The sequence below is a fragment of the Artemia sp. Qi Xiang Cuo genome, chromosome 15 (genome assembly GCF_049724085.1).
Source record: "Artemia sp. Qi Xiang Cuo chromosome 15, ASM4972408v1, whole genome shotgun sequence".
In the NCBI taxonomy this organism is placed as follows: domain Eukaryota; kingdom Metazoa; phylum Arthropoda; class Branchiopoda; order Anostraca; family Artemiidae; genus Artemia; species Artemia sp. Qi Xiang Cuo.
Window position 1 is genome coordinate 15,120,545 of NC_142808.1, and position 21,888 is coordinate 15,142,432.

At 37.0% G+C, this 21,888-nt stretch overlaps 1 protein-coding gene across 3 annotated transcripts in view; it reads right to left on the reverse strand.

The window, feature by feature from the left end:
* Positions 1 to 21,888, reverse strand: part of LOC148943368 (glutamine synthetase-like) — an 82,237-nt gene that overhangs the window by 24,350 nt on the left and 35,999 nt on the right. For all 3 annotated transcript variants that reach the window (XM_089101563.1, XM_089101564.1, XM_089101566.1), the window contains one exon: positions 5,304 to 5,514. In XM_089101563.1, the coding sequence (XP_088957689.1) occupies positions 5,304 to 5,481 (178 nt within the window). In that variant the 5' untranslated portion in view covers positions 5,482 to 5,514. The remainder of the gene's footprint in view (positions 1 to 5,303; positions 5,515 to 21,888) is intronic.

Sequence of the window (21,888 nt, forward strand, 5' to 3'; positions counted from 1 at the left end):
ACACATGCGCACATGCGAAACTACAACTCATGTTTTGCTTTAGCTTCATTCAAAGTAAGCGATGATCAAACCAAAATTAGTCGTAATGTTTTAAGCTTCAAAATAGCTGGACAAATTTATCACAAAATCAATTTAGTGGCACACCCATCACAGACCCCTAAAGGTGATTTTGAACCATATTTATATGGCCAAATGTACGTTTTAGACCCCAATGGAGATGTTAAATAGCACCTTTCACATCTTTTAAATTATTAGATCAGTCGTAACCCAAAAGATCTCTAGGATAAAATATTGTGAGAGACAAACAGTATATATATATATATATATATATATATATATATATATATATATATATATATATATATATATATATATATATATATATATATATATATATATATATATATATATATATATATATATATGCAAAATTCAAATCCAGTATATAATATATATATATATATATATATATATATATATATATATATATATATATATATATATATATATATATATATATATATATATGTTTATTTATTTATATACTGGATTTGAATTTTGCTTGAAATTTAATATATAGAGGGGGGCCCACAAAAAATTCCCATCAGTCCCCACACCTAGTCAATCCGGCCCTGACAGGGGTATAAGTATTCATTGATAGCACAAGGGTATAAGTATATACTAATAGCACAGGGGTATAAGCATACATCCGAGTTGCTTCCTTCCGCTTGGTGAGTCGAACTGCCGTCAAATATCCAAATTAATAGCTCTAAATTTAGACATATAAATCTGTATATTTGAGAAAAGATAAAGAGAGGGGTACAATAGACATTGAAGATTATGAATAGGGTTTTTGAACCTGCTCTGCCAATAACGTGCCTTTAGTATTTTTTCACGAGCAAAAGCAGCTAAGGATGGTATCCCTATTACATAACTGAAGAGGCACTTACACCAAATATTGATATCACAGGGGTATAAACATTTATTGATAGCACAAGGGTATAAGTATGTATTGATTGTACATCGGTATTAGTGTACATCCGAGTTGCTTTCTTCCGATTTGTAAGACGAACTGCCGTCGAATATCCAAATTGGTAGCTCTAAATATAGACATATAAAGAAGTATATGTACATTTGAAGGGAGATAAAGAGGCATTAAAGTTTTTCGGTACGATAAGTAATGAAGAAAAAGAATACGTTTTTTGAAAAAGAAGAACTATCTAGTAATTTTAGAAAAAGTTTAATCAAACCCCTTTATAAAAAACCCCTTTATAAAAGTTGAAAAAGTTAATTCAATAAATGCGCATTTGCTCGATTTCTGTAGGAAGCAAATTACTTACAATAATGCTACTTTTAAGACTATACGAGACTTAGATAAAGCTTTAAGATAAGGAAAGTATGGTATGGAAGAGAGCCGGTGGATCTTTGAGAGAGAAGAGGGAGGCTGAAACGTTCCTCATCCCTACTTGTAGACATCCTGGAGCATTCAGATACATTTATTTACTATTTTATTAATATAATCCTTTTATATTATGTTTCATTATGATAATTAAACAAATGCATTTCGTTATGAAATAAATGCATTGTAATTTGCATGATAATTATATGCAATAAATGTAATAAATGCATGATAATTTATAACAAATAAGTCTAAATTTTAGCCAATTTCAAAGTAATTTATTGGAAATAGCTCTGTCTTTTACCATTTAAAAAAAGAACAGGACATCACAAATCAATACAGCCAGATTCTTTTTCTTAATCTGTCGTTTTAATTGATATTCACTTGGCCAAGAAGTTCTAAATGCCTAGTCTACAAAGACTGTAATTTTGAAGTCGGTCAGCGTAAGCAAAGTTTAAATTTCTGTGGGAGGAACTTCCGGACATCACTTTTAAAAGTTTATTGTTTTCGTTAAAGTGTCGTTGGTCCACTCAACCTACCCTGAATGTTTCCTGCAGGTTGGAGAAAATAATGTTTCACCCATTTTAATGTTTAACAAATTAATATAACCTACTTTTTTTCAATTTTTTTTATCCTCTTATGTTTTTATGGCCTAGAATACATGGCCAGTGAGCTTCAAGCAAGTTAGGGGAAAAAGGGCCACAAATGGGTATCACAAATCAATGGAACCTACTAAGTCAATATAACCTACATTTTTCAAGTTGTTTTTCCCCTTTGGTTTTTATGGCCTAGAATACGCGGCCAGTGACCTGCAAGTAAGTCAGGGAAAAAAGGGCCACAAATGGCTGTCACAAATCAATGGAACCTACTAAATCAATATAACCTACCTTTTTCAAGTTATTTTTTCTTCTTAGTTGTTTATAGCTTAGAATATATGGCCAGTGAGGTGCAAGCAAGTTAGGGAAAAAATAGCCACAAATGGGTGTCACAAATCAATGAAACAACTTCTTTAAAGATTTTTTCCTTCATTATCTTTGGGCAATGTATTTATTATTTTTGAGGTCGTCATATCTTTATATCTAACAGTTTTGTAAATGTTAGCTAGCCAGATAAAAAAAAATATTGTCCCAGTTTCACGAATCACCTAATGATATTAGGTTATTCGTTGCTACAATCATTGCTTCAATCTGAACAGAAACAAGGAAGCCTTTAGGCCAATTTCGGTGACCTCGTACCACATAGTGTCTTTTAATTTACCTCACTACTTAGACACAGAAAGATTCTTATTTATGCGGGGACTACTAGCGCAAAAATACTTAGATGAATCAGGGACAACTATTTTGGCCCCCCATCCTCCTTCTCAACACAGATTTTGCCTACACTAGCGGAAACTTTGAACTATATAGTCCAAGGCTTTACCAAGAAATTGCAGATATGCTATTTTGATTGCCTGCATTCAAGTAGTATCATTTGCTTTACCTTTGCCCCCTTTCCCAAGGCTTATCTCACATTGTAACAATCCCTTACTGTTTCAAATAAATGCACCAAGCCGTTCTTGAGATATTTCGGATGCCCTATTTTATTAACCTGGGTAAACATAGGGTCTTTCGATTCCTTTACTACTTCCCTATGAATAAATTTAGTCCTGTAGGGGCTTACAGTGCCAAAACTGTTAATTAGGCTATCTACAAAATATGTCACATCTTTTCCGCACCTCCTCCAAGACAAAATTGAGGTCTCTTAGCCTCCTCTCAAAGAATAGTCCCAAGAGTTTCAACTTTCTCTCCCAAGCCGTTCCCAAGATTGTGAAGACACTCCATCTTGATAACCTGGAAATATAATATCTTTGAATTGACCTCGCTACTTAACTGGGAGTAGATTCAAAGTCCCTCCCCTTCCTTCTCCTTCCTCTTGTTTCTCCTACTCTGCCTGACAGTTTCGACTTCCTTCCCCGACCCTTTCTTAAGATGCTGCATACATTGTATTTTGATAACATGGATACACATAGTCTCTTTTTATTCACCTCTAACCTCTCCCCAAAATCATAGCTGAATGTTTACTTCTCCCATCCCTCCTAACGATTCTCGAAAGTATTAATTTTATATCCCTAAACAGTTCCTGAGATATTATAAAAATGTCATTTTGATGGCCTGGCAACACGCTGGACCTTTTGATTTATGTCGCTATTAAACTCCGCATAAACTTTAAGTCCCATAGGAGCTTACAGTGTAAACAATTTTTTGTGAGTGACAGATAAATATTGCTTCATCCCTCCCCTCTTCCCTATTGCAAAACATGGAAGATACACGATTTTGGCTACCTGGATGAACTTATACATTTTGATTTAAGTCCATTCTATCTTCTAAGTCAAAATTGAGGCCCACTAGCCCCCATCATTTGTAAAATTTTCAGGAAATGTCATCCTGATACTCCAAACTTTTCCTTAGATATTACACGTAGGCCACACACTCATATATGCATACGTACACAAACAAACACGAACACACACACATCTCACACACACACAGGCACACACAAAAGGGGAACACACTGTTGCTAAATTGCTAAGTTTACGACACAGTATGAACATTATGGTAATTTACTCAACTATGAAGTATGCGACCAAAAATATAAAGTGAAAAAAAATTCTGAAATCTCAGTAGAAAATCAAGCATTCTTCCCTTTTGGCCCATCCAAACAGAAGACTCTGGGCACTTCTCATTCAAATTATCAAATCCGTTGTGCCTGCGAAGGACATTTTTGAATATGTACCCTAACCAATCGATGTGTAAATCATCAGTCAGGTATCTAAAGGATGTATCTCCATAATTGTAAATTTTCAGAAGAGCAGAAAAAAACCTCACAACTTTTTTTATTTCCCAAAAATTGTGAGGTTTTTTCTGCTCTTTTGGAAATTTACGATTATGGAGATATGTCCTTTTGATACCCGATGGACCAAATCTTAATTTAATCACTTTGGAAAAAAAGATCTTAGCTCCGGCACTCGTCACTAAGTTTATTATCACTGCTAAGTTTATGTGTATTTCTTCTTCTTTTTTCTTTTTTTTTCGTTTATTGCTGGGTCTTTTCCTTTTTTATCTTCTCAGATTCCAATTTTAAAGATGATTAGAAGGGAATACAACTTCGCCCCAGTTTTGGGACGGGTTCAGTTTTTCATGTTTTTCGTTTCAGACTTGTTTTCGAACTGTTCTTTGATATTACTGGTCTAAATTGCTTTCTCTTACAGTTCCATCCCTTTTTCCTTTTACCTTATTAGATATTTTCTCAAATTGTTTGTAAGCTTACTTATGCTACTTTCAGTTACAGAAATCTCACTGTCTGATAACTCAATTGCTCTGTTTTTAAGCTTTTTTGTGTTAAGAGGCTTTTTTCAAAAATTCCTTTAGCCTTGCTGATCTCACCACTTACTATTTCAATTCCGTGCGTTTCTCTTTTCAAACAGTTCGTGGTAACTAACTGTAAGTTAGGAGCAACCCGGCTCAATAGTAACCGAAACTCTAAAAAATCGGATTATGCTGATTTCAAATATATACGTTTGATTAGTCTTACCCATCAAAAGCCCAGTGATAGGAGAGCCGAGAAACGAGCTATTTCAATGAAAAAATGGGTATCGTTTCAGGGCGAAGCGTATATCTTACTCTGTAAATGGGGCGGGCCTATGCTTAGTTTTAAGTGATGGAGAGCACAATTCAGGCAGGAGAGTTTACCTTCTTAAAAAAAGCTGATGTGTGGTAGGTTTTACTAAAAGTGTTTGAGCATAAGCAAATGCCCTGGTATTTTCGGGTTGGGCCCCTGGAGACGTATATTTCTTTTTATTCCACATTTTCACCAATTGGTATCCCTCTTTCTTATTAGTCCCGCTATGTTCATAAGAAAATATTACCTGATGGATGCTTAGGACAGAAATCGACTGTCCTTGTCTTGGTTCTCACAAATTCTCCTGTACCATCAATCCAAACATAGGTCGCCAGGATTTTATTGTCCGGTTGAGGTAAGCTCATATACCTCTCTAGTACAGCCTTATTGGTTGCGGCAGAGTAGTTTGTGGGTGATAAAGCCATGCTGTTGGTCAGTTTCTCTTCTGGCTATGCTTCCTAGAAATTACAATGCTAAACCGTGAAATCTTGAATATTGATTGCAATTGTTATTTCCGCGTAAACCTGATAGTCACATAAGTTTCATGAATTTCTGACCAATCCAAAATTGGAACTGCTATAACATAGACTAAAAATAACTAAACATAAATAGATTAAAAAGTAACTAACATTAACATAAAATAACATAAACATAAAAAATAAACATAGACTAAACATAAGCACAAATTATCTGAGGGCCAGGGTTCTTGCCACCATTTAGGGAAAAATTACCATTTAGGTGATAATTCACACCATCTTCTCTCACCTAAGAAATTAATAGGGTTACTATCGAAGGTCCACAATTTAAGTTATCCATTGAACTTAACAGTTTACTGAATAATTCGTAAATCATAAGAATGGAAACTCTACTACTACTATTACTAACAATTCACTGAAGTACCAGGCCACCTGAGACCAACGGAGCTGCACACGCTCCCCCTTCAATCCCCCTCAATCCATTCAAATCTTTACTCTTTAGCCCTCCCGTGTGGTTCCAATTTTCTTTAAGTTCTTTCTTATGACTTTTTCCGATCTCATTCGTGGGCATCTGGCCCTAGATGGATGGCCAAAACGCACAATCTTTGGCAGTATGTCATTCTTCATCCGTGAAATGTGTCCCTGCCATCTCAACCTTTCTTTCACTATAGCTCTAAAAGATGGATCGAATCACATTTTTGTATAGCTTACAGTCAGTCACACGAGCACATAAGAGTACGTCTAGACAACTCCTTTGGGGAGTATTTAATAAGCTAGATCAGTGATTCCCAGTGATGACTAGACTACGACACATCTAGCAAAATTTTCCAATATTGGGACCCACCTTTTTGTTATCTTAGAGAAAAAAGGCATTAAATATTATATTCTACAACTAGATGAGTCTACCGACGTGCAATGCCTATCTCAACTACTTGTTTTGTGTGGTATACATGGCAGAACGACGTGCATGAAGATACCTTGTTCTGCAAGTCAATAAGTCGAGGAACTGCTGAGCAAATTTTCAATACAATTAATTCCCATATAAAAGAAAAAGCTTTACAGAGGAAGAGCTGTGTCGGTAAACGCACTGACTGTGCGCGGGCTATATGCGGAAACAATATTAGTGTGGTTATGAGAGTGAATTTTCTGCTGAAGAAATTTTTAATACAATTGATTCTTGTGTAAAAGAAAAAGCTTATGAGGGGAAGAACTCTATAGGTATATGCACTGACGGTGCGCGGGCTATGTGCGAGAAGATATCAGTGTGGTTATGAGAGTTAATTTTCTGGTGAAGTGATTTTCAATACAATTGATTCCCATATAAAATAAAAAGCTTTACAGTGGAAGAACCGTGTCGGTATATGCACTGCCGGTACGCGTGCTATGTGTGGGAAAAATAGCGGTATGATTAAAAGAGCTCTTGATTAAAGTCCGTGTGATTTGTGGACATACTGTAGCCTTCATAGAGAAGCACTGGTTCCTAAGGCATTGCCCGATGATTCTAAACAGTACTTGATGCAGCTGTGAAACTGTAAATTATATTGAAACAAAACGCTTAAAAACCTGCCTATTTCATAACTGTGTGAAGAAAGGGTGCATCCCACGATGCATCTCTTCTGCTACATACATAAGTCTGCTGGTTATCCAGGGGGAAAGTACTGACACAATATATGGAATTGTGGAATGAAGTTACAATTTACATGGAAGGAAAAAATGAATATATTAATTATCTACTGGACGGTGCACAGCATTGTCAAGCACACTCTTTTGGCGGATATTTTTTCCAATATAAATGAGCTTAATTTGTATTTGTAAGGTCCAAATGGATCAGACATTTTTGAAGCTCACGATAAAAATCGAGCTTTCATGGAAAAAACTTGTGCTGTGGAAAAGTTGCATTGATAATGGCAAGTATGACTGTTTTGAAACACTTGAAACTCTTATTATTGAGAACCAAGTCCAGCCTAAGATGAACGTGCTGTCTGAAATTTCCAGTTGTTTATCACTATTAAAATATAATTTTTACGACAATTTTGGGAAAGAGATGAAAACGTTTGTTTCGTTCAGTTGGATCTGTAGCCAATATCAATACGACTTACCAACTAGTATGTCAAAAAAAGCAAGTGAAGAACCCATTGATTTATCAGAAGATACGTCACGGAAAAATAGTGTTAATTGTTAAAAGTTATTGAAATTCTGGCTATCAGTTACCGACAGCATTGGATTTTTGGGATGCACAAGATTTCTAGCATTGGCATAAAAAATGATTTCCTCGCTTTCTAGCGCAAATTTCGAAAGTAAAAATGTGCTATACTCTTTTTACTTTGATTTTCATATTCAGAAGCAGTTTAGCTCAGGTTAAGAAAGTTCCTCTCTTCCTTTTCTTTGGGATCCCTGTGCTCAAGTATCTTAAATTTAAATCAGTATTAAAGGCTTTCTGGATGAGCTCCCTAACTCGTTCCTATTTTAGTAGTTTAAATAACATTTCGGATGTTGATGTAATCATCGAACGTGATTATCTTTCCCTAGAACAAGTATATCTAGGTTTGAACGCTAAGGGTAACATGACTGACTTGGAATCGGATCCCGAGCTCACTAAAAACAAATGAAAATATGGCAAGGGAAAAAGTTGTCATACAAATGTTGACAACTCTATCATATTATTAAAAAGTTATCATTAGAATTCATACAAATCTGCAGCTGTCATACCAATTGTCAATCCAGGCTGTCATACAAATCCACGATAGATCCCTCTCCAAGAGAAAATTCACAAGTTTGTTGAGCTAGAAAATCCTTCTTACGCAAACTCATGTCTTCAAAGCTCAACAATACCTTTTGGCATCATTTGGACTTCTTTCCCAGAATGAGGCAAACATTGGAAAAGAATGACAATTGTTTGCAAGAAATTCACCATTATAACGCCAACAAGATACAAAAAAAAAATTGAAAAAAAAATGCAATTTCCCCAGCTTCTCTTTTGCTGACATATTTCTTCATTTGCAGTTGAAAGGCATTTAAGTCTTTTAAAAGTAGCAAAAACTGAAAAATGCAGTAGATTAGCCGGCGTAACACTATGTGCTACTTTTCAGACGAAGTATGGAATGAAGTGAAAGATAGAAACCTAGTCCTTGACAATTCACTTCTAAAACGTTTAAAACGGGTCAAATCGAATACATCAATTTTAGAATGTTAAATGACGAAAAGGTCTAGTCTTGAGCATTGAAGGGTTGATGAAATAGTAGCCGTCATAGGAAGTAGAGTCTACTTCCGTAGATTTGACCTTTAAAGAGTAGTTTGAAGTTTTTGTAATCTTTTTTCTTTTAAAAAATAATTTTCATCTAGATATTTTTCTTACTTATTCTTTCAAACCCTATGCAGTTCCAATAAACTTACTTTTTTTCCTCTCCTATCCCTTTATAGATGGTGGCAAGTCAAAACAATCCCCTAATATATATACAACACCGCAAACCCGGGCATCTTATAGAGAAGGACCAATAAACTAATACCATTCACAATTGCTGAAGGCTGAGTAAGTGAAAAGATATGGCAAAAAATGGTGAAATCAGCTTTTTTGTAAACTCCTGAAAGATCCGAGTCACTTTAGTGCATATTCATAGTTGTTGCAGTGTTGCAACAACAGCAGTAACTTATCAAAAAGTGAACCCCGGCAGTGGCAGATCCAGGGGTGCAAGGGGGGCGTACCCCCCTAGCGTAGTCTAAAGTAGTGTAATTTACTTAATTAGTCCAAGTTTGCGTTAATAAAACTTGCTCCTAACGCAAGTTTATCGGATCAAACTATTCCCCCCCCCCTAAAATTGTTTTTTGGATCAACCTATTTTGCTCCCCCCCCCTTAAAAAAATCCTGGATCCCCCCCTGAACCACGACCCAGGTAAAAAAAGATTTGAGACGCATTTTGAGAAAAAAAAACTGTCTGTTAACGAAAAATTGCCATTTGAAAGTGGTTAAGGAACGATGAATAATATTGGAGTTAACCTTAATAGTAAAATTGTATTGCTAAAACAAATTTATAGGAATTTTGCAGAAAAGCTTAAAACCCCTTGAAAATGGCTGTGGGTAGGTATATAAAGCCTATCATTAAAACCACTTCTAAGCGTTGAAAAGTAGGTGGAGTAGGTAGAAAACCCCAAGTAGGAGAATTCCAGACCCCACTTCGAAAAACAAGGGTAATCAGTGTTTTTGTATGGGTAGGACTGCTGTGTCTACTTTTTTGCCTTCTCTTTACAGAATAATTATATCGAACAAGGTGCCGTTTCTAAGTAGCAAAAAGGACCGTGCCACATGAAAGTGGCCTATTCCACCATTTTGTGCCACAAAACATCAATTTTTGCCAAACGTGGGTCAAAATGCCGGTTGAACCAAATTCTAAGATCACCGATTGGTTTCTCATGGTCAACGACCCTGAACGCGAGGCTTCAAGCCCCTAGTATCTGTCGATGGCAGTTCATAGTTCTTTGGATTTTGTGCAAATCGCGGATATTGGCGAATGACTCGCTTTTATGGTTGTTTTATGGTTGTCCATTGTTTTTCGTTGTTTTCACATTGAATTTCCGCCATTTTTTTTTGTTTTTTTTTCTTCGGCACTTTCCTTGAATTTATTATTTCGTTTCGCGCTGAAGAAGAGAGGCGGTTGTCCTCTCGAAATATTTGCTTTATTTGTTTATTCAGTATTCTTGTTTGGCCTTAAAAAATATATTTTTGAGGGTTTGCTTTCCTAATGATAATAAACCACGACCCACAATAAGGAAAGTATTTTTTTTAATTGCCTAGTAGAAATAATTTCCATTTGAATCTGATGCTAACTATTGTAGAGAAGCTAACTTATTGATATATCGTAATAGTAAAATGTTATTTCAAAAACAAATATACAGGAATTTTGAAAAAGAGCCTGGAACCCTTGAAAAGGCCATTGGATTGAAATTAAAAGTGTGCCATCAAAATCCCCCTACACAGATAAACTACCCCGTCTAGAGCAACAAGGAAAATCAGTTTTTTTTTGTAGGGGTTGGAAAAGGACCCCTTTGTCCCCTCCCAATTGATGCGACTGGAACTAGCAGACAATTGTGAAATCGTAGAGCGATGTTTAGAGGCTCAATTTAAACATTTCATCATTTCAGATTATTTCAGCGTGTTTTGCACAGATTTATCAAACAGTTCGTGGTAACTGTAAGTAAGGAGCGACCCGGCTCAATAGTAACCGAAACTCTAAAAAACGGAATTTTGATACCTATAGATACATTGAAAGAATTATATTTTTAAGCTGATTTCAAATATACAAGTTTCATCAAGTTTAGCCTTACCCATCAAAAGTTACGCGCCTGAGAAAATTTGCCTTATTTTCGCAAAAAGGAGGACACACACCCTAAAAGTCACAGAAATCTAATGAAAATCACACCATCAAATTCAGCGTATCAGAGAACTCTACTATAGAAATTTCAAGCTCCTATTTGCAAAAATGTAGAATTTTATATTTTTTGCCAGAAGAAAGATCACGGATGCGGGTTTAGTTGTTTTTCCCCCAAGGGTGATCGTATCGACCCAGTGGTCTTAGAATATTGCAGGAGGAGTCTTTCAAAGGGAAATTGAAAGGTCAAGTAGTCATGAAGGATATAAAGGAAATTGGAACTGAATGGGAGGGGATAAACAGTGAACCGTTCAATGAATTGGGGCAAAGATGGGGCAAGCTAGTCTGTGTTGGCATCACGCTGTCTGTGCCCTTTTTAAGTGACCAAAAAAAATGGAGGGTAAATAGGCCCCCTCCCACGCTCAATTTTTCCCAGAGTCAACCAATCAAAATTTTGAGATAGCCATTTTTTTCAGCATGTTCGAAAAATACAATAACTATGTCTCTGCGGATGACTTAATAACCAGCAGTCCCCGGGGGAAGGTCTGCAAGTTATGAACTTTGCCCAATGTTTACATATAGTATTGGTTATTGGGAAGTATACAGAAGTTTACAGGTTTTTTTTTCTAGCAGTTGGAGGGGGGGGTGGGGGGGGGTCGGGAGTTACGTGGGAGGAACTTTCCATGGAGGAAGTTTTCATGGGGGAAGGGACATTGCTATGAAAGGGGTGCCGGTTTTCCCAGCATTATTTAGAAAAAAACTATCAGAAATAAAATTAAAAAAAACGATTTTTTTCAGCTGAAAGTAAGGAGCAACATCAAAACTTAAAACGAACAGAAATCATTACGTATGTGATTGGGTTCGCCCCCAGTTCATTACCTCGCTCTTTACGCTAAATTTTTTTTTGCACTTTCATCAGAGCTATTTATTCTAATTAACGGCCTTGGTGATTAAGGGGTCATTCTTAAAGAACTAGAACAAACTTTGAACTTTAGCAAAAAGAGCGGGGTATTGACTAGGGGGCGAACCTCCTAATATACGTAATGAAAATATACGAATATAGATGTTCGTTACATAAGTTAATTCGTAAGTTACGTCAGATCAAAATTTCGAGAAAGCCATTTAGCCAAAAAAGACTAAAATTAATGTGCAAATTTCGCTTAAATTATTCATGTACGGTGAGCCAAAATCAAAGCTGCATTAATTTAATAACGTTCACAAATTAAATAAAAAAACAAGTTTTTTTTAACTGAAAGTACGGAGCAAAATTCAAACTTAAACCGAACAGAAATTATTCCGTATATGAAAGGGGCTGTCCCCTCTTCAACGCCTCGCTCTTTACGCTAAAGTTTGACTCTATTTCACAACTTTTATTTTTTAAAACAATGAAAAACTTTAGTGCAAAGAGCGAGGCGTTAAGGAGGGGACAGCCCATTCATATACGGAATAATTTCTGTTCGTTTTGAGCCAAATGAACCTGAGCTTCATTTCCACAAATTCAAAATAAAAGTGGAGTGAAGTTTTTGGATTTCGTTAACCACTTTTGCTTTGAACCAACATTAATTGAAGCATCGGTATGTACCACTAGATCGTCAGATCTGATGAAAACAAGCGAAGTTTGTTAATGAAAAGTAAAAAAGCTAATTTAGAACTTAAAATGAAAAGAAACAAACTTAAAAAAGTTGTGAAATCTAAAATGAGCAAAAATTACTATCAGTGAAAAATAGACAATAATCAGACCTTTAATGTCAATATCCGATGATGTTTTGTATCAATCGTGTCATCCAGGTCTGAGTTATGGAGCTAGACAAGTGACTGTGGCTATCACGTCAGACCCAAACCCTCAAAAAAAGAAGACAAGTTCTAGCTTTTCAACAATATGAAATTACATTGAAAGCCATTAGACCCTTCTTTTGGACTCAAACAGGAAGAGTTTAGACCTTCTTAGAACAATTTGTATCTACACCTAGGCTGTAATGGTATATAGGCTATCATACGACCTAGCTCTAAGTTTGACCACTGATTTCTTCCGTTTGAAAACTAAGCTAGTTTTTTTTACTTACTTATGTAACTCATTAGTCTATAAGACAATAACATTTTATAATATAGAAGACATTTGACCTATCCATCAAGGGGACTCAATGTAAACTCTGCACCGAGGGAATGAGCGACGCAACCACAAACCGTAAAAAGAGCTGTCTGTTTATGATGAGGACTGTAATAGCAGATCTCAGAATATCACCTCAAATTTATTTTCTCTTTGGTACGCTTTCTTGCGTCTTTCCTTTTCCTACGGGAGAGGGTGCAGTGCCAATGATATTTAAGTATCCACAAATGAATCCCTCATATTCAGTTAAATATTATACTTTTACACAAGACTGTAGGGCGGTAGGGCGTTTGATCCCGCCCCCAAAAGTGTTTGTTAAACTCGTAAAAACGTAACAAAAATGAATATAAATAAGTTTCTCATGTGTTTTTAAAGTTTTTTTGTACCCCCCCGCACCCCAAGAAAATCCTGAATACGTTCCAGATTTTACAGATTATTCCTTACTTGGTTGCTCGAAGACCGAAAGTGCAAAGCTCTCGTTAGATTTCTAAAAACTTTTCTTGCTCTTTTAATAACATTTTATAAATTAGACTAAGACTAATGCATAACACTAAGGAGTTATCTGTTACAATACAAATATCATATTCCCGTCGAAATTATTACGGGGATGCCTCACTCTCAAACTACTAAAAGAAAAAAATTATTACTACCACCTTTTTTTGATAATTCCTTTCTTTAGATACCAAGAAACACAAACTGAAAGATAATTTGCGCTTCATCTGGCAACGTAAATTATCTCGATTATCTCAATTAACTTGATTGTATCCGGTCTCATTCACTCTGTCTGTTTTGGCTTTTGAATCCAAAATGTGCTTTTTTTTTATATATGAATTTCTTTTTACATATATGAGCTAATGCTGCGTTTCTTTGTCTCAAAATATAAAACTTGTGAAATTTTCATATGTTGTTGATCATGAAAAAAATTTAGTTCAATGCCTATTATCGACTAATTACAATATGAAAACCTTAGTGCTAATTGCCAAACAATATTAACTTATTATTCCCAGCTGTTGCGTAACCACTTACGTAAAGACGTAATTTTCCTACCCTAAAATGCGTTAAAACGAATAAAAAGGTAGACCCGTTAGTATCTAGCCCCTTGTCCTAGAAGAGAAACAACCTTTAAAATTCTTGTCACGCTCTGGCCTTTAGAAGGCTTAGAGGCGGTTACCCGACTCATTTTTGCTGTTCTTTCTGTTAATTATAAGCTTGGCTTGATTATTCATTTTAATTCATCTTTGTTTTAGGATTGATTTATATATCTATAGCAATATTTATTGTACTTACAGTAGGTGTGATGTGATTATTCATTATGATTTCTTTTTCTTCTGTGTTTCAATTGACTAATTGATAGTTTTGGCAGGCATGAATCCTGAGCCTTAATTTGGGATGGGCGGAAGAGTCGGGAGGAAAAAGTGGGACTTCACTCCTCCATTTAGATTTTTGCTTGAAATAAGTGAACTAAGGTCGGGTTTACTATAGACGTAACGTATCGCAACGGAAGGCTAAAACTAAGTGTCTTAATAGAACCGTTCAATGTCCAAGATCAACTGGATCAAGTTGTCCCTTGTGCAAGTCAATTGAAAACTTCGTCGAGATTGCAACTAACAGTTGACTTCCAATAGCTAATCAGAGGCGACCTCAGTAAAAAAAGGTTACGCACTTGTTGCCTGTGCGTCCAATAGGACCGTTCAACATTCAAGATCAACGTGATCACGTTCTCACTTGTGCAAGGCAACGAGAAACTTTGTTAAGACTGCAACTAGTCGTCAATTTCCGTTGGCCAATCAGGGGTGACCTCAGTAAAAGGAAAGGTTACGCACTTGTTAATTTTGCGTCCAATGCGTTTAATATGACAATTCAACGTTCAAGATTAACTGGATCATGTTGCCGCTTAGGCAAGGCACCGGGAAACTTTGTCAAGGCTGCAACTAACCGTCAATTTTCGTTGGCCAATCAGGGGCGACCTCAGTCAAAGGAAACGTTACGCACTTGGTACCTGTGCGTCCAATGCGTTCCATAGGACCATTCAACGTTCAGGATCAACTGGATCATGTTGCCGCTTAGGCAAGACAGCGGGAAACTTCGTCAAGGGTGCAACTAACCGTAAATTTCCGTTGGCCAATCAGGGGTGACCTCAATCAAAGAAAAGGTTACGCAATTGTTAACTGTGTGTCCAATGAGTTCAATAGGACCATTCAACGTTCAAGATCAACTGGATTATGTTGCCGCTTAAGCAAGGCAGTGGGAATATTCATCAAGGCTGCAACTAACGGTCAATTTCCGTTGGCCAGCAGGGGCGACCTCAGTCAAAGGAAAGGTTACGCACTTGTCACCTGTGCGTCAAATGTGTTCAATTGGACCATTCAACGTTCAAGATCAACTGGATCATGTTGCCACTTAGGCAAGGCAGCGGAAAACCTCGTCAAGGCTGCAACTAAGCGTCAATTTCCGCTGGCCAATAAGGGGCGACCTCAGTCAACGAAAAGAGTACGCACTCGTTACCTGTGCATCAAATGCGTTCAATAGGACGATTCAACGTTCAGGATCAACTGGATCATGTTGCCGCTTAGACAAGGCAGTGGGAAACCTCGTCAAGGCTGCAACTAACCGTCAATTTCGGTTGGCCAATCAGGAGCGACCTCAGTCAAAGGAAAGGTTACGCAACGTTCAAGATCAACTGGATCATGTTGCCGCTTAGACAAGGCAGCGGGAAACCTCGTCAAGGCTGCAACTAACCGTATATTTCCGTTGGCCAATCAGGGGCGACCTCAGTCAAAGGAAAGGTTACGCACTTGGTACCTGTGAGTCCAATGCATTCAATAGGACGATTCAACGTTCAAGATCAACTGGATCATGTTGCCGCTTAGGCAGGACAGCAAGAAACTTCGTCAAGGCCGCAACTAACCGTCAATTTCCATTGGCCAATCAGGGGTGACCTCAGTCAAAGGAAAGGTTAAGCACTTGTTACCTGTGCGTCCAATGGGTTCAATAGGACCATTCAACATTCAAGATCAACTGGATCATTTTGCAGCTTAGGCAAGTGAGTGGGAAACTTCGTCAAGGCTGCAATAGGACCATTAAACGTTCAAGATCAACTGGATCATGTTGCCACTTAGGCAAGGCAGCGGGAAACTTGTCAAGGCTGCTCAATTTCCCTTGGCAAATCAGGGGCGGCCTCAGTCAAAGGAAAGGTTACGCACTTTTTACCTGTGCGTCCAATGCGTTCAATGGGACCATTCAACGTTCAAGATCAACTGGATCATGTTGCCGCTCAGGCAAGTCAGCGGGAAACTTCGTCAAGGCTGCAACTAACCGTCAATTTCAGTTGGCCAATCAGGGGCGACCTCAGCATGGAAGACGGCAGGTGGGTTAGGAGGGCCATGGTCCTCTGAAAATTTGGGACTATAAAGTAATTATAAGGAAACCAAAGGAAAGAGAGCAAAATAAAGAAAAACCATGGAAAAAATATGTTTTGCCCCATTATGTTCTAATGGAAACCACCACAGCCCTCAGGGCAAGGGTTGTAAGTTATGTTCTAGTGGTTCTAAGGAAAATATATGTTCTAATTTATGATTGAGTGACCCCTAACCAGTTTTCCACAGACATTTCTTCTGTATGATTTGGTTGGAACAAAAATAAAAAAAAATCAAATACTTCATAGTAATGAATTGTAAGTAAATAATGGCCCTTGTCAATAACGAAAGTATAAGAGCCTAACTATTGATAAAATTCAATCAAAGAGTCAGCTTTTTATGGTAATCCTAAATATTTTTTTGTTTATTAGTAATTGGAGCAGTTATCAGAATACATGAATGTCCGTATAATTACAGAAAACACAAGGAAAACATCTTAATAAGGGCAGCCTCGGTAAGAATATTCCGTCAACTTTTGCTTACATTGCAAGAATACCCATGTGGTGATATATGACGCCACTATAATCAGAAATGTTTCCCCTGAACAGAATGCTGGGAATTTCTGTATTTTCCCCCTGAATAAATACGTTTTGTTGGTATATTATCATTTTTTTCTGGGAGTGATTGTATTTATATAGTTGTCACTTCGAAAATATTTAATTTTTTACAGTTATGAAGTATAAAGGTGTCAAATATACTGGCTTTTGGTATTCAAAATTAAATAAAAAATAATGAATTGAAATTTTTTATTTGATTTATTTAAACTTTGTACAGGCCAATGAGCCTTTGAGGGATTAATAACATGTAATATTATATGTGTATTTAATGAAGAATAAAACTTATCTTATCTTACCTTAGTTTTAATGTTTTACTTTGAACAAGCTACTTTGAAAATGCGTTACTTTTTATAAACACTGAATTTAGAGGCATTAAATATTTTGGTGTTTGATAACAAAGTTCAAAATTATCGATATTGTTAAAAAAAATATCCGTCCTACGCTTCGGCATTGCTCAACAGAAGTGAATGCTGGGAGTTTATATCTTAGTTTTTCTAAGTTGGCTATTGTTTTGAGTATTTTTTTAAATTACTTACTTTTAATTACTGAAAATTACTTGAAATTACTGAAATTACTTACTTTAATTGAAATTCTTTTTGCATTGCCTTTATAAAAATGTTTGTCTCTGAGCTTCATTAGATAAAGAAATAAAAGCAAGATTTTTCAACTGAAAGTAAGGAGTAATATTAAAACGAACAGAAATCATTATGTTTTTCGGCACTTTAAAAAAGTTACTTATTGTTCTAATCAAATGACCATAGTGTTTCAGGAGTCGTTTTTAAAGAATTGAGACAATATGTAAAGTTTAGCATAAGGAGCGAGGTTTTGAGAAGGGGGAAATCCCCTCACATACGTAATAATTTCTGTTCGTTTTACGTTTTAATGTTGCTCCTCACGTTCAGTTGAAAGCACCTTGTTATTTTTTAAATTTCTGATGATTTTTTAAATAAAACCAGGATACCTGGTTCCACTTCCGCGGAAAACCCCCTCCCCAGAAGGAATATCCTCTGGACAATTCAATCCTGGCGAAAATTTACCCTAAAAAATTACTCATAACATCTCCACGCGTAAAATTGAATTGGTAAAGAGAAAGCAAGACATATAAAGAAATTTCAAATATGAATTCTGGCAAATTCACCCAGTGTAAAATTTCCCCTGAAAAGTGGACTCCCCGGAAACTACCCTCTCCATAGAAAATTTTCCCAGCAGAAAATTCGTCCTCCCCTCCCCACCCGAAAAATGTATGCATACTTCTCAATAACAAATAAAACAATGGAAAAATTTATAAATTAAAAACCTTTCACCAGGGGCTGTACGGGGTCATTTTGCCTCCAAAAACTGAGTTATTGGGCCTTTTAACTATGCTGAACAAAACAGCTGTCTCAAAATTTTGATCGGACAATTTAAGGAAAAAATTGGCGTGGGAGGGGGCCTAGTTGCCCTCCAATATTTTCGGTCACTCAAATAGGGCACTCGAACTTTTTCTTTCCGTTAGAATAAGCCCTCTCTCGACAGTCTAGGCCCACTGGGTCAATACGGTCACCCTTGGGAAAAAAAGAAAGAAGAAATAAACACGCGTCCGTGATTTTTCTTCTGGCAAAATTTACGAAATTACACATTTTTGCAGATATAAGCTTGAAACCTCTACAGTAGGGTTCGTTGATACGCTTAATCTGATAGTGTGCTTGAGGGGGTCTTTTCCTCTTTTTTTAAGATCAAACAAATTTTCTCAGGCTCGTAGCTTTTGATGGGTAAGACTAAACTTATATATTTGGAATCATAGGCAGCTCAATTGCGCTGTCTAAGTAAAGAACGATGTTGGCACATTGTATTATTATTATTTTGTTTTTCATATCAAGGCACTTCGTATCGAAGGAGTTGTCGTAGAAACTTGGAAAATGGCTCATTCGATTGTAAATTGGAACAGCTAGTGCCCTTTTTAATAGTCGAAAGTGATTGGAAGGCAACTAACACCCCTTCCATGCCAACCATTACTCCAAACTCATCCAATCGAAATTTTGAGATAGCCATTATGTTCAGCGTAATTTATTTCAAGATAGAAATTATGTTCTTGAGGAGGACACTCCCCCACAGCCCTCAGGGCAATGTTTTTAAGTTATGCCCTGGGGGTAAATAAGAACGATGTTGGCACAATGTATTATTTCTTATTTTTTTCCTTTAGACCAGCACACTTTGTATTGAAGAAGTTGTCGTAGAATCTTCAAAATGGCTCATTCAATTGGAAATAGGAATGGCTTGTGCCCTTTTTAATAGTCGAAAGTGATCGGAAGGCAACTAATACCCCTTCCACGCCCACCATTTCCCGAAACACATCAAATCCAAATTTTGAGATAGCCATTTTGTTCAGCGTAATTGATTTCCAGGGAGAAATTATGTTTTTGAAAAGGACACTCCCCCACAGCCCTCAGGGTAAGGGTTGTAAGTTATGCCCTGGGGGCATATAAGGTTTTTATAGAAAGCATTGTCACATAGACTTCAAAAAGAGTTCTTTTAATTGAAAATTCAATGGGCTCCGGCCCTTTTTAATAGTAGAAAGTGATTGGAGGGCAACTAACCCCCCTCTCACGCCCACATTGTTCCCAGACATATACGATCAATATGTTTAGATAGCCATTTTGTTCAACATAGTTGACGGTTCTGGAAATCAGGTCATTGCGGTTGACAACCCCCCCATATTCCTCAGGGTAAGGGTTATAAGTTATACCCTGGGGGCATATAAGGTTTTTGTAGAAAGCATTGTCGTAGAAACTTCAAAAAGGGCTTATTCGATTGGAAACTCAAAGGGCTAGTGCCATTTCTAATAGTCAAAAGTGATTGGAGGGCAACTAACACCCCTTCCACGCCCACTATTTTCCCAAACACATTCAATCAAAACTTTGATATAGACATTTTGCTCAACGTAGTTGCAAGTTCTGGAAATTATACATTTGAGCCGGACATTCCCCCACAGTCTTAAGGGCAAGGGTTATAAGTTGTGCCCTGGGTGCATATAAGATTTTCATTGAAAGCGTTGTCGTAGAAACTTAAAAAAAGACTCGTTCGATTGGAAATTCAAAGGGCTAGTGCATTTTTAATTGTCAAAAGTGATTGGAGGGAAACTAGTCCCCCTCTCACACCCACCATTTATCTAAACACATCCAATCAAAATTTTGAGATAGCCATTTTGTTCAACATAGTTGAAAGTTTTGGAAATTATGTCTTTGAGGATGACAACCCCCCGCCCCCTTGAGCCCTCGTGGCAAGGGTTACAAGTTATGCCCTGGGGACATATTAGGTTTTTATTGAGGTTTTTACGACAACTTTTGAAGTTTTTACGACAACTTAATTATTAAAATCTTTTATGTCCCCAGGACATAACTTACAACTTTTGCCCTGGGGACTCACCTTAAATACATAATTTCCAGAACTTTCAACTACGTTGAACAAGATGGCTATCTCTAAACTTTGATTGAATGTGTTTGGGGAAATGGTGGGCGTGAGAGGGGGGTTAATTACTTTCCACTCGTCTTCGACTATCAAAAAGGGCAATTTCAATTTCCAATCAAATGAGGCCCTTTTGAAATTTCTACACCAATTTTCCATATTAACCTTATATGCCCCCAGGACATAACTTACAACCCTTGCATTGAGGGCTCTGATGGGGTTATCATCCTAAAAGACCTAATTTCCAGAACTTTCAACTACGTTGAACAAAATGGATATCTCAAAATTTTGATTGGATGGTTTTGTGAAATGGTGGACGTGAGAGGGGGTTAATTGCCCTTCAATCACTTTCGACTATTAAAAGGGCCCTAGCTCTTTCAATTTTCAATTGAATGAGCCCTTTTTGAAGTTTTTAAAACATTGCTTTCTATAAAAACCTTACGTGCTACCAGGGCATAACTTACAGCCCTTGCCCTGAGGGCTGTGAGGGGGACTGTCATCCTTAAAGACCTAATTTACTAATCTTTCAACTGCGTTGAATAAAATGGCTATCTAAAAAAATTGATTGGATGGGTTTGGGGAAAAGGGTGGCGTGAGAGAGGGGTTAGGTGCCCTCAAATCACTTTTGACTGTTAAAAAGGGCACTAGCCCTTTGAATTTCCCATCGAATGAGCCCTTTTTCAAGTCTCTACGACAATTATTTCAATATCAACCTTATATGCCCCCAGGGCATAACTTATAACCCTTGCCCTGAAGACTGTGGGGGGAGCGTCCTGCTCTAAATTATAATTTCCTGAACATTAAACTGCGTGGAACAAAATAGCTATCAAAAAATTTTGATTGGATATGTTTGAATTCGATTGAAAATTCAAAGGGTTAGTGCCCTTTTTAATAGTCAAAAGTGATTGGAGGGCAGCTAACCCCCCTATCACTCCCACCTTTTCCCCAAACACATCCAATCAAAATTTTGAGATAGTCATTTTGTTCAACGTAGTTGAAAGTTCTGGAAATTATGTCTTTGAGGATAACAACCCCCCCCTATATTTCTCAGGGCAAGGGTTGAAAGTTATGCCCTGGGCACATAAAAGTTTTTTTTTATAGAAAACGTTGTTGCAAAAACTTCAAAAAGGGATCATTCCATTGGAAATTGAAACGGCTAGTGCCCTTTTTAATAGTCGAAAGTGATTGGAGGGCAACTAACACCCCATCCATGCCCACCATTTCCCCAAACACATCCAATCAAAATTTTGAGATAGCCGTTTTGTTTAACGTAGTTGGAAGTTCTGGAAACTAGGTTTTTGAGGATGACAACCCCCTCACGGCCGTCAGGGCAAGGGTTTTAAGTTATGCCCTGGGGACATATCAGGTGTTTATAGAAAAGGTTGTCGTTGAAATTCAAAAAGGGCTCATTTGGTTGGAAATTGAAAGGGCTAGTGCCCTTTTTAATTGTCGAAAATGATTGGAAGGCT